Genomic DNA, 13,962 nt, shown 5'->3' with positions numbered 1-13,962 from the left:
TTGAATCAAGTTCAATCTTTTTCCCATATTGAAACGAGCCATTATATTCATAAAAATTTCTGCTTTATTGTTGGTTTCTTTATCAAGAAGTAAATCAGCCTTCATTAATAATTGCTCAATAGCACCAAAAAGATGGTGATGCAGGCCAGAAGATATAAGTTGAGTTGTTCGATCATTAGAAACGTCTCCAGTATTGGTGCACAAATACTGTTTGCAGGCACTGTGATTACCATAAACGTGATATATTGAATTTCTAATATCGGCTCCTAGATTTTCTGGATCCTGCGTATTTGCGTAAATTGCAGATTGAACTGATTTATTTAGTTCATTAATAGTATCGCTTTTTAACATCTTTCTGGCATCAACAGGGACCCCTTGAGTATCTTTTTTAATTTTGTAAAGGGTTTTACTGAAATTTTTTAATACATGGTTCATGCATTCAATTTTAACAACCTAAAAAGTATTGTGTAAATATTTGTAAAACTTATCTAACTATTATTTTATATTACAAGTTTACCTCGTGTCCATATGGTACCTTTTCTTTAATATTTTTAAAAACTGAGGAATCACCATCTGCAATAAATTTTAAGTATTTCAACCCATGCATTTCTATGCTGTTATTAAATCCCTCCACTATTATATCCTGTTCCATTGAAGATGATGAACCGGACCAATTTTTAAAACAAATATGTGTTTTAGCAGCTTCATTATTGTTTTCGGCTCTAGCGCAAATACAACAGTATTTATTCCTTACACCTACGAATAATACTTTTCCTGTTGTTTTCCCTATTATAACAGCCTACAAATTATTACATAAAATGTTATTTGTTACATATCCGAACATATTATAAACTTACAGCTCCAGAATTTGCATTATACGTATGTCCATAGCTTCGTTTAGACCATCCTCCATCTAAATATCCATCAGTTATATATGGAATGCCATGTGAATCTACATGTCCTTCCTTAATTGCAGCTTCACGTTCTAATTTTCCAGCTACTTCCAAAGCAAGCCATAATGATTCTTTCCATACCTATAATATTTCATGTATAAAAACAATAAAAATTTCAGTAATGGTACTATAACACACCTGATCCAATTCATTTTGAATTTTATAATACAAATTTTTAGATAAACATGGAATATCCATTACTTTCAATAATTCCATTAAATGTGCGTAGGTGCTTCCTACTGAAAATGTTCCCCATACAGCTGCTCTATTAATTTTGGACCTTGTTTTCGGATTTTCTGTTGAAACTGACACTTCTTTGTCACAAATGTTGCATTTTAAAATAAATGTGCTTCTTAACCCACATCGCACTTCTTTTAGATAAACTAATTGTCCACCAGTGCACCTCTTGTTGTGTTGTACTTGAATTTTAGTTGTTATATTTAGGAAGTATCTGATATCTACAATTCGATAACCTGTCAATGAATTGATTTCAGGAACAACTTCTATATCCAAAGGAAAATTTTCAATTCTAAAATAATACTAATTAAGTCGTCGCCGTCAGATATGGTTTCCAAAAAAGATGAATTTTGCCAATTTGAATAAAAACGTACCGTTCATATTCTTCATTTATTTCTGAAAACGTTTTTCTTTCACTTTTGCATGGGGTTAAATTAGACTTAGTTCTAACAGAACGTAACGGGGTTGTTGTACCACATGGACTAAGAGCTTTTTCGTTTGGACGTGAGTTGAAAATATTATCTAGTATCTCATTTAAAATATATCGGGAACATTGGGTAGATTCTTTATAATTCTCAACTCGTTCTAAAAGTTTATCCACAATATATGATCCTATTTTCTCTACTTCCCTTTTTCTTTGTACATTTACTTGAACTTTTGATTTTTTTCCACGTCTCTTAGTCCAAGAAGCAAATCTACGCGTTTTTGGCATTTTCTAGAATTAATATTGCTTTTATTTTATTATTGTATACTATTATATATAAATACATTATAATATACAATGGTTCATGCTTCTTTGATTTTAAATTTCATAATTATGTGTCACTTGATATTCCAATTTTATAAAGTTTACATAAACTCGACCTTGGGGTGGTAATGCCATTCTGCAGCCGACTATATACTATATATGTAATAAAAATTTAAAACTATGATATTTATATTAAATTCACTAAATTCGATTTGAAATAAACATAATACATTCTTCAAATAAATCATTCTTTATTCATAATTTCACTGGGAGAAAAACCAACAACAAACAATGAACATGGAATATAGATGCAACCAATGGAAAACCAAGGACACAAAAATATGAAAAAATATCAAAATTGTGACATATACAAGTAAAAATCAATTAATTGATGACATGAATTAACAAATATATATATACTAAACAATAATACAGCAATATAAATCAAAAATTGAATAAAAAACTTACCTTTAAGAGTTTACAATAAATTACACTTTGGCTCACGACTAAAATAAGACTAATTTGTTTCTTTGTTTGAAACTGTGACTGTTTCTTCAACCACCAAAACTGAACTAAAATTTCTGGCTCGTTTTAAATGTATACTAAATCGCACCCCTCTCATTGACCACTTAACACAAGTACTACCCGAACAGAAAAATTCCATCCGTTTTGTTGATGTTATCACATTTCACTTAAATTTCGACACAAAAATACACGCAGGTCACATGCACTGGTTTGTATCACTCCTCACTCTAAGGGTGCGAAAGTAATTTTCGTGGCGCCAAGAGTATGTACTAAATGCAAATTTAGAGATAAGGTCACTATCCTACACAATCAAAATCGAAACAATAAGAATCGATTAAAGATTAACTTTGAGATCATTTCTTTAAATTAATAATAGATTGTAAATCGACATCCGTATTTGTATATCGTATTTATTATATTTGTTTATATGATAAAATGTGATTGGTTTAGAACTAACTATACGACACAAACCCCATTAGTAACTGTATACATTATTATATTTTTCATATATATTATTGTATCATATATTAATTTTATATAATTTTAATTAATAAAAATATATTAAGAATTCATTACTATTATAAATTTCATAATCTATTTACAACCAATAAATTCGTTATAAATATGAGATCTCGAGTGCGGTCCTGTCCCATGCAAAAAATTGTGCACACGAACGTTTTAAAACCGAATGTTTATTTGATTTCGTGGCGGCACCAGATTACGGGCTATGTTTTGTTTTGCGTCCTTTTCTGACCGAAAGTGCGATTCCTTGTCTAGTAAACGCCGCTGTTAAGTTAAACTAAGCAATTTTATTTGTAAAGTTAAGTTATATTTAATTATTTGTGAATCTCATTTATAGTCTTCCAGTGTAGGTTGAAATATAAGGATGAGATTGATTCGAAACATTTCTACCATCAACAATATTATATCAAATCGAAAAATCATCACGATATTCCTTTGCTCTGTCAGATTGCTGACACTGTGGATTAAAACTAACTAAAGTTAAACTAAGCAATTTTATTTGTAAAGTTAAGTTATATTTATTTATTTGTGAATTTCATTTATAGTCTTCCAGTGTAGGTTGAAATATAAGGATGAGATTGATTCGAAACATTTCTACCATCAACAATATTATATCAAATCGAAAAATCATCACGATATTCCTTTGCTCTGTCAGTTTGCTGACACTGTGGATTAAAACGAATAGAATTATAAGAAAAAATATAACTGAACCACAATTTGGTGAAATATTTATACAATATAAGAATCAAATCAAGTTTTGCTTGGGAGAAGACAACTTTGTTCTAAATTACATAGAAACGTAATCTTAGCAACATAAATGTTATTTTATTTTTTTACAAACAATTGGTTGCTATTGAAACTTGAAATAAATGTCGACGAGAGATCTGCAACTGATTTGATTTCAGTGACTCTCAGGGCACGTAATATAAATATTCAGACAGGAAGTTGCTATTTTTGTAACTTTTTAAATATTTCACCTTTTTAAATCAACAGTAAATTCACGTAGGTGATTCTCTCAGCTTGAATAACTGAGCGACAGATTTCAACTATGCACTTTCTTTTTCACCATTGGTTATCACCCTCAAATGATATACTAATCTTTCCATATTTGATACTTTTATATCGCACATTATTTAGATTCTTCATGTCTGGATGACAAATTCAAATAATATCAACACAATTCATAAACCAAATCATAAAATAGTGATTACTATTTTACAATTTTCTGCGTAAATATTGATTTGCAATCTTAGTTCGGTTGAAACTTATAATTAATGGCTTTCAGTTCTGCTAAAATTTTCATCAACTTTGGTGCATATATATTTTTGGTGTCTCCATATTTTCTTGAGAGTATGCTTGATTTGACAACACACTGACAACATCGAGAACTAAAGATGGAATATTTTTGTTCTGCTTATTCGCTGATTATTTAATCGCGATACTGATCATAGAAGATCATTTTATACTACCACACATCGCGGAGCCTTGTATCCTATTAAGCAGTATTCTTCTAAAATATCTGTAATAATGATAATAATATCATAAATGAAAAAAAAGTTTATGCTCCTATAGACATTCAAGATAAAGTAAATTGTGTTTCACCTCTTGAAAGTTTATAAAGATTTTTTAGAAAAGTACTACTTAATAGGATCCCAGGTTCCTATAATCGCGATTATAAATCAGCAACTAAGGCCAAGTTGTCCAATTTGTCAGCTCTCAAGAAAACGTGGAGACACTTAAAATATATATGCACAAACAAATTATAAATTTCATCTGAACAAAGATTGCAAATCAGAAAATTGTAAAGTAGAAATCACTTTTTCATGATTTTGTTAATAAAATGTGTTGACATTATTTGAAGTTGTCATCTAGAGATGAGGAATCTAATTAAATTTTGACATAAAATTAGCAAATTTGGAAAGATTGATATCTTAGTGTTGTTTGAGGGTAATAATCCAACCAAACGTGATAGAAAAAATTCAGTACCTAGTTGAAATTTGCCGCTCACTAATTCTTGCTTAAAGAATCAATTACGTGAATTATCTTTTGATTTAAATAGGTGAAATATTTAAACATTTACAATAATAGCAACCTACTGTCTGAAGGTTTCGATGACGAGTCACTGAAATCAAATCAGTTGCAGATCTCTCGTTGATATTTATTTTGAATCAAAGAAATACTGTCTGTGATTCTGCATATAATTAACATGTGAATAGAAATTGTTTTTGTTAACATTGTTAACTTTATACTTAAATGCCGATATATATATATATATATATATATATATATATATATATATATTGTTGCTAAGAGAGGTGAGGGATGAAATTGAATGGAAGATAACTAGCCTGATGTATACATAAATAAAATTTTAATTAATTAGTAATTACAAAAATAAACGGACATTTGGGAGTGAGTATTGGATTGAGTAACGTTTTGCAGACTTTCATGTTTCAATAGAAACGAAGGAAGTTTGTTTGTCAAATAAAAGAAAATAACAATTATGTTGCTAAGATTACGTCACCTTATAGCATGTCACCCTGTCCAATTATAGGCAAGAGTTATGGTTAATTCAATTAATCCTAATTCGAAATATGTAGTTTAGAAACACGTTGTCGTCTTTCAAGTAAATTTGAATTGATCTTGCATTGTATTAATATTACATCAAGTTGTGGTTCAGTTATATTTTTTGGTATAATTCTATTCGTTTGAATCCACAGTGTCAACAAATTGACAGAGCAAAGAAATATCAAGATGAGATGAGTTATACTAAATAGTAGAACTGTTTCGAATGAAATTCTTCCTTATATTTCAACCTACACTAAATGACTATAAATGTGATTCCCAAATATTCATATATAATATAACTTTTCAAATAAAACTACTTTGTTTACCTTTAAGTTATGTGGTTAATTTAATATAAGTTTGGTTGTTAATAAATGGATTCGACCCATTGTCGATTTTTTTAACCTTCAACTATTCAGTGGAGGTACTTAAAAGTTATATGCAACATATTTTTTTAGGAAACACATTTAGTGATTACAGTACAGATTAAAATTTAAGGAAGAATTACTTCGGCACTAATCTAAAATTATAATTGCTATAAACAAGCTTCATTCTCAGATTATAGATGAGTTGAAACCTAGATCCACACTATGGAAACATTTCCATAAAATGAAAGTACCTGTTATATACAGAGATAGATATGTGGAACTCCAACGGGAACATTCTAGACCTCAACCTTTTTGGTAGAATTTTTGAAGACGGTTTCTTGGTAATGCTGTTTTCTTCTTTATTGTGATTTTTTCTTGTACTTTTTTCGGATTTTTTGGATTTTTTTTCATATTTCATAGCCTCAGAGAAAATATTTCCCGATGTCGTCAGGTTTTGTCATGGCTCATTTCATCTTCATTTATATGATGGTAATCAGCCTTTCCATGTGACCGTAACTCCTCGTGCCCAACGAATCGTCAAAATACCTTAAAAAAGATATATAAAATTATTAAAGATTAATCATATTATATATACCAATTTTATTTGTTTTTCATTTAAATTAAATAATTTAATTGTGTGTGTTTTAACATAAAATATGTCATTAGTTATAAAAATCTTGAATGCAGATGAAAATTATACTTACATTTAAATCCAATTCTTGGGCCACTAGAATCTTTACATCATTTGCCTTTTGCATCGTACTTCTAGCATTACTATACACAAGCATTTCTTCCGATTATCATTTCCAATGAGGCAGGGACTCATTAATAAAAGCGAGAATATTTAACTAATAATTTTGAATTGAAGCGTAGAAGCAACTTCAGAGAGATGTGGTTCGTATGAAATAAAAGTTTGAACTGATTAAAGTTTGGTGGTAAACAAGTAAAGAAAACTTTTTAGTCTACCTGATTTTATGAACAAAATTGAAATTTGTTTATGGGAACGGAATTCAAATGTCTACAAATGAATAACGATTAGTTAATGTTATAAGCTCTTTAGAGAACAACTTAGGAAACTTAGTTTTTAATTTTTTTACATGTAGATAAAGTAGGAACATAATGTATAAAATTTCAGAAGACACAATCAACCAATGATAATTGATAGTTTAAAGTGTAAACCTCAGTACTCATGCAAACACTATACTTACTCATCATTGGTCCAATTCACTCGAGGCAGGTTATGTTAGAATATCTAGACGTCGTGTATAACGGTTGTGATGACAACGGAGAATAAAAACAACAGAAGAGCACAGGGGTGCGTTGTCAGGATTTCGAGACCACCTCCATAGGAGTATCCCACTTTGTGGAAGACTTCTGCGTTTTGGAGGTGTGGGGTAGCTGGTCGGAAGGACAGATTGGTGTTAGGGTTAGAAGTAGGAGTACTTCCAGGATTTACCGATGGTATCTGTAGTTTAGCAGACAGCTTACTGCATTACTTACTTTCATTCGTTTTAATTCACCCTCTAGTTCCGAGATTTTAATCTTAACATCTAGTTTTCGGGTACCTCTTGGCTTATCTTTTTCGCGGACACTACACATGGTTTATTGGTTTAGTAACCGAGGTTGCCAGCCAAATTAACAACTCTTCTCTTTTGTCTGAATATGGCAACTCTTATAACTAAATTCAAACAGAAGGACGAACGTTATGTCTAACTCCATTTGGGGGTCTGATATCGGTGTAGCTCTTTGCCGAATTTTGCTGTTGTTACTTACTTTTCAGAGAATATGCAAGAAATTGCAGTAATTTATTCGATCAATTAATTGAAATACAAAGGATGAATCAACAAAAAAGACAACTACTACTGTGCTCTTGAGCTGTTTCTCTCAAACTGACTCTCACTGTTTCCTGATCACCAAGGTTACCTCAATCGCCTTCATTTGTCAATTGTTATTGTTTTTTAACTTACTTTATTCTATTTTATTGTTTATATTAACACCGCCTCTCAATAGAATAGAATGAAGGCAATCCGAATCATAAAGACATTTCAATTATTTGTGATTGCTTTTCTTCCTCTAGGTAAGTCGCAAATAGACCTAGTATTGTTCTTTGCTAACGACTGCATCTCACAATTGATTGCTTATTCCCACTCAGACCAGTCACTACGCCGTTTTGCTTCCGATATTGTGGACGGATCGTCACCAACAAATCGTTCTGCTGATAACACTAGTGATTCACCTTCGATAGATGATAGTGCCATATGCGCATCACATTCAGGTGCATAATTACCGTAACGTTGCGGTGCCTTTCCTACTCTCCCGCTCTTTCGTTGAGTTACCTCGCTGATACCCATGTTATCCAAATAAACGCCGTTACCAACACAAGCCAAATTAGTACTGTGGATTTCTCCAGTTTTATCAGTACGCGACTGTTCATCATCATTTGGTTGAACTGCTTTACCGTCACACGTACTCCCACTATCTGTAACCGCCTCTGAACCGATTATCTCTACTAACTTTGATCGATTTAATACCGATGATTCATTGAATGTTACATTTCGACTAAAAATTAGCTTCTGTTGTTCAATATCCCAAAGTTGATACGTACCAAACGTCGCACCATAACCAAGCATAATACATTTTGTTGCTTTTGCTTATAATTTCAACCGCTTTTCATGTGGAATATGATTGTAACATTCAGAACCAAATATTCGAAGGTTTGACAGCTCCGGTTTCTTTCCAAACCAAATTTCTGCTGGTGTCTTGTCTTTAAACTGCTTTCCAACCGCGTTCGTTGGCGATCGATTTTTGATATAATTTGCCGACATAATTGCTTCATTCCAAAACTTATTTTCCATCCCACTGGCCAAAAGCATTATCGTAGCCTTGTGTTGCAGCGTTTCATTTAGACGTTCAGATACTGAATTCATTTCCGGATTGTATGCAACGGTGACTAACATCTGAATACCCTTTTGTTTGCAGTATTCTTTAAATTCGTTTGACGTATATTCACCACCGCCATCATGTCTCAATTTTGACACCTTTGAGCCATGAAGTGCCTCAGCCATTGCAACAAATTCCTTGAATTTACCAAACGTTTCACTTTTTCTCTTGATGCAATAGACCATGGATGCTCTCGAATAATCATCCATGAATGTCACAAAATAACGTGACCCATCGTATGCATTCGTTGGATACGGTCCACAAACATCACTGTGAATCAATTCCAAAACTCGCAATGAACGTGTATTTGAATTTCTTGGAAACGGTGAACGAACATGTTTTCCAAGTACACACGATTCGCACAACTGTGTATCCTTTTTTTTACGTTACTCATACCAATAGCCATACAATTGGCTAACTTTTTCATGTCATTTCGGTTGAGATGACCAAGTCTAAAATGCCATAAATTCTGTGATATTGTATTCAATTTATTCACTCCTGTAAATCCCGCAAACACATTGTTGTCAACGAACAAAGTCACTTCATACATTCTTCCATTTACGCGTCCGACAAACTTTTCGATACCATTCAGCGATACATAGGCATAATCACCCTCAAACACAATTCGATATCCCTTTTGTGTTAGTCTTCGGAATGACATCAAGTTGCATTTCAAATCATTCACGAATAGAACGTCCTCCATTGTTTTTACCGATGTGTCACCATGGTGAAATGTTTTAACGAGAATGTCACCACGTTGCTTTGCAACAATGCTTTGATTTTTCTTGGCAACCGAAATGCTTATTTCGTCAATTGGTTCCAAATTTATCGAAGATCTTCTGATTCACCATATGCTGAGTCGCTCCAGAATCTAAAACAAATTTTATTTCCGCGTAATTACCGCTATTCTGCTGCAATGCCTTCGATTCTGCCAAATTCTCTTTGGTACCATCTTCAGCAATTGCATACATCGATGAACCGCTTGCTCTGTTTGCGCTTTCTCTATTTGACCTCTCTTTTTTGTTTTTATTGCGAAAACATTGAGCCTTTTTGTGTCCAGATTTTTTACACATATGACATATAATTGTCTTTTTCCCAGCAAACATTGCTCCAGGCTCAATTGATTTACTCGAACCATTTTCACCAGTCCGCTTTTTGTACTCATCCATTAACTGCGTTTTAACAAATTCTACAGTTAACTTTGATTGATCCATCGTTTCCAATGCTGTCACTGGGTTATCATAACCTCATGGCATAGTAATCAACAAATGTACAACCACATCAAGCTCTTCCATTGTAGCTCCCGTTGACTTTAACTCTCGAATTCTCTTATCAAATTGCAAAAGTAAACTTATCATATCATCCGACTCATTGTATTTCATTGTCAGCAATTGTTTTCGTAATAAAACTTGCGACGCCACACTTTTCCTTTCGAAAATCGTGCATAATGTGTCGAACATGTCCTTTGCCCGAGCTCTTTCGCGAACATACTCAAGTTGGCTATCCTGAACTGACTGTACTAATATCGAAACACATTTCTTTTCATTCAACTTAATCGTAGGATGTCTGGTCACATCTTTTTCCGCTGTAAGAATGACCTCCAACGATTCCTCGATGGATCTTCTCAACTCCATTTCATCAAGCAAAATTCCCACACGATATTTCCATTTGCTAAAATTCGTGCCATTGAGTTGTTGAATTTTTAGAATGTTATTTACAGTAACGTTCGCCATCTTTGTCTGTTGCCTTCACCACAATTGACTTCCAACCTCAATTGTATAACTTTATCCTGCACGCACTGGGCCCATAACCTCAGAGAATATGCAAGAAATTGCAGTAATTTATTCAATCAATTAATTGAAATACAAAGGATGAATCAACAAAAAATACAGCCACTACTGAGCTCTTGAGCTGTTTCTCTCAAACTGACTCTCACTATTTCTTGATCACCAAGGTTACCTCGGTCGCCTTCATTTGTCAATTGTTATTGTTTTTTAACATACTTTATTCTATTTTATTGTTTATATTAACGTTATGTCTAACTCCATTTGGGGGTCTGATGTCGGTGTGGCACTTTGCCGAATTTTTCTGTTGTTACTTACTTTAGATAGTTAACTCTTTCGGAACTTGGAACGGAGTCGTGCTCAGGGTTTAGCGGGCGGTTGACCTTTCTTTCTGCCAATAGAACCTGGATTTGAACCGCCTTTTTCTTTTCTTCTTTCACGGTTTTTGCTGGCGATGTGCCGTCCGGTTCCAATATAATTCGGAAACACTCGACCTTTTGCAGGCACACTTGCTGTTTTCCCATTTCATTATCGCTAATTCGGTTATTAAACTGTTTATAGTACGAAAACAAAAATTTAATTCAGTTGTTTCTTGGATTGGTAACCAAGGTTACCAGACAAGTAAACAAATTTTTTCATTTGTCTGAATTTGGTAACTAACTAAATTCAGACAAAAGATGGACACTAAATAAACACAAAAATATCACTACAAACACTTTTGAAAACTGAGGTGTGAGTGTGATGAGAATAATAGTCGATGTTACAAGAACACTGATCGTTTATTATTTTATTACAAAGTGTGTTAGAAACGTCAAAGACTAAAAACTAAGTACTAAAAACCCTGCGTAGCATGACGCTTGCGTTAGGGCATCTATACAGAGTGTTCCAAGGTCTCTTATTGTTAGCGACTTTTGTCAATTGTTCAAAGTGCAACCAGGGAATATTGTTAATAGTATCAATTTTTCTTTGAGTTGTTCGTCCTTCTTCCGTCTGAATTTAGTTATAAAAGTTACCATAATCGAAAGAGAAGAGTTGATAACGCTAATCACAAATCTTTATCTCAACCAGCCACCCCCACTCCTGCAAAGTCTTCCAGCTCCAAAACTCAAGAACTCGGACACCCCCAAGGAGGTGATGTCGAAATTGTCTAACTACGATGCACCCCACCAGTTATGAATCAGTGTTCAAATTTATGTATATCGAATTGCATTAAAGTATTTTAATACAAGTAGACTAAGAATTAGAAGAGACTTCTCATAGAGAAGTAACTTTTAAATTGGTTTGGGAAAAAACAGCGCTCATGATTAGCCGTCTCAGATCTCAGTTTCGGTTAATATTTTTTGACAGCTCATTGACAATCTTGGCAACTGATCTTTGTGTAATTTCGTTTTGTTTGGTGTCCATTCCTATAATGCTCTTTGGCGAATTACTGAGAGAGGTTATTTCAATTTGCCAAAATATGCGGAAAGTGGGAAGGTCCAAATTATGTGATGTGAATTTATAAGTTTAACAGAATTGAAAAAAAGCAGTTAAAAAAGATGTTTAAGTGTTATTATTATCTTATCAAAGAAAATATATAAAATTTTGATATTTGTTAGGAATAGCAATGTCTAATTAACAATTCACACACTTTTGTCGATGCATATTCTTCAGACAACAAAAGTATGTTTTATTTTTGATTAATAAACATATCGCCTTCATTGCTGTTGAAACCTGAATATGTACAAAATATCATTTGATTTCAAAACTGATCTTGAACAATTATTTGGTAACTTCTTACAATTTCGTCATTGAAAAGATAAAAACAACAAAAGAAATAAGTATTTACACTTCGTTAGCTGTTTGTTTCACTTTTTAGCCTTCAATGCAGACACAAATCTAATATTTTTGTTTATATTCAAAAAGTTATTATAATTTTGTCCAGATTGATGTTTTCAATGAACTCAGAAGTCTTGATTTATCTAGTAATAGAGGTCCTTATGATATTCCTTCTACAGTATTCAATGAATTGTGGATTCTCATTAACAAAGCCTCTAACAATGAAATTTAAAATGTTTTTAAAATCTACTCTATTTCCTAACGTACGTAAAAAATCGTTTGTTATACCTGCCTTAAAGGATAGAGGTGGTTAACTTGTTGTTTTCCAAAATTGTCCAAAAAAATCATTTCCAAAATAATTATGCCTTAGTTCCAAAACTTCCAATTATGCCTTAGTTCCAAAACCTTCTGCGACCAACCTTCTTATTTATAACCTCTCGACAGTTGGTGCTCTTGAAAATCATTTACAGGTTGATGTTGTTTATACAGACATTTAAAAGGCATTTGATAGAATCTGCCATGATTTATTGTTTACTACACTAAATGGGCTGGATTTGTCAAGTAATTTTTCCACTGTAAATAATCATAACGATTGCAATGTAAAGTGATTAGTTTTTATAAAAAATTAATCAACACCATATTCGCAAGTTATACTTCAGATAAAAGATTTTAATGTAATGTGTTTGAAATTTAAAAATGAGTAATAGATTGGGCGGTAGTTTTTCTAGAAAAGTTGGTTCGGCTCAAGCTAAAATGAATTTGGGTAAATGTAAAAGAAAAGCTGGATCATATCTTGGTGCTTTTGCCCACACATTAAAGTAGCTTTTTACACAAATACTGCTGTAGGATCCCAGGTTCTGTGATGTTTTGTCGTATAAAATAACCTCTTTCCATAATCGGTATCGCGGATTATATGTACAGCAATTAAGCAGAACGAAATACTCTCACATTAGCTGTCAAAATTGCCAGACTTGTCAAAACGTGCTGACTCCTTAGGAACTCGTTAGGAATATTTAAACAATTACAATAATGGCAACTTGATGCCATTATTGTGGAGATGTCGATTACTAGTCCTGAAAGTCATGGAAATCAAATTAGTTGCAGATCTATCGTCGACATACAAAAACTGTCTGTGATTCTGACATAATTAACATGTGAAAAGAAATTGTTTTTGTTAGCTTTGTTAACTTTATATTTCCATTAGAATAGATTGCTGCTAAGAGAAGTTCCAACTATTATAATTTAATTTGAAAATGTGATACGAGGGATGAAATTGACGTGAGGGATGAAATTGAAAACAGGATAACTAGATGTATATACACATAAATAAAATTTTAATTAATTAGTAATTACAAAACTAAACGAACATTTGGGAGTGGGTGTGGGATTGAGTGACATTTTGCGAACTTTCAAGTTTCAATAGCAACGAAGGAATTTTGTTTATCAAATAAAAGAAAATAACATTTATGTTGCTAAGATTACGTTTCCTTGTGACATGTGCC

At 32.5% G+C, this 13,962-nt stretch overlaps 1 protein-coding gene across 1 annotated transcript; it reads right to left on the bottom strand.

Moving 5' to 3' along the window:
• Nucleotides 1-266: 266 nt before the first annotated feature.
• LOC126264356 (uncharacterized) lies at nt 267-1,105 on the bottom strand. The gene is made up of 5 exons (XM_049961980.1): nt 1,082-1,105; nt 858-1,034; nt 518-799; nt 350-453; nt 267-282 (listed from the first exon to the last, which is right to left on the bottom strand). The coding sequence occupies exons 1-5, from the start codon at nt 1,103-1,105 to the stop codon at nt 267-269; spliced, it is 603 nt and encodes a 200-aa protein (XP_049817937.1).
• Nucleotides 1,106-13,962: the final 12,857 nt, after the last annotated feature.

This window comes from Aethina tumida, chromosome 1, assembly GCF_024364675.1.
Source record: "Aethina tumida isolate Nest 87 chromosome 1, icAetTumi1.1, whole genome shotgun sequence".
NCBI classification, from domain to species: domain Eukaryota; kingdom Metazoa; phylum Arthropoda; class Insecta; order Coleoptera; family Nitidulidae; genus Aethina; species Aethina tumida.
The sequence above is the reverse complement of the archived record's forward strand: the minus strand, read 5'-3'. Positions and strand labels throughout refer to the sequence as shown.

Bases quoted from the DNA above. Each gene is read 5' to 3' on its own strand.
- LOC126264356 (XM_049961980.1), bottom strand. From the start codon at position 1,105: ATGAATTGGATCAGGTGTGTTATA. The intron at 1,035-1,081 runs GTACCATTACTG...GAAATATTATAG, and splicing joins ATTGGATCAGGTGTGTTATA to GTATGGAAAGAATCATTATG. The intron at 800-857 runs GTAAGTTTATAA...AATAATTTGTAG, and splicing joins ATAATGCAAATTCTGGAGCT to GCTGTTATAATAGGGAAAAC.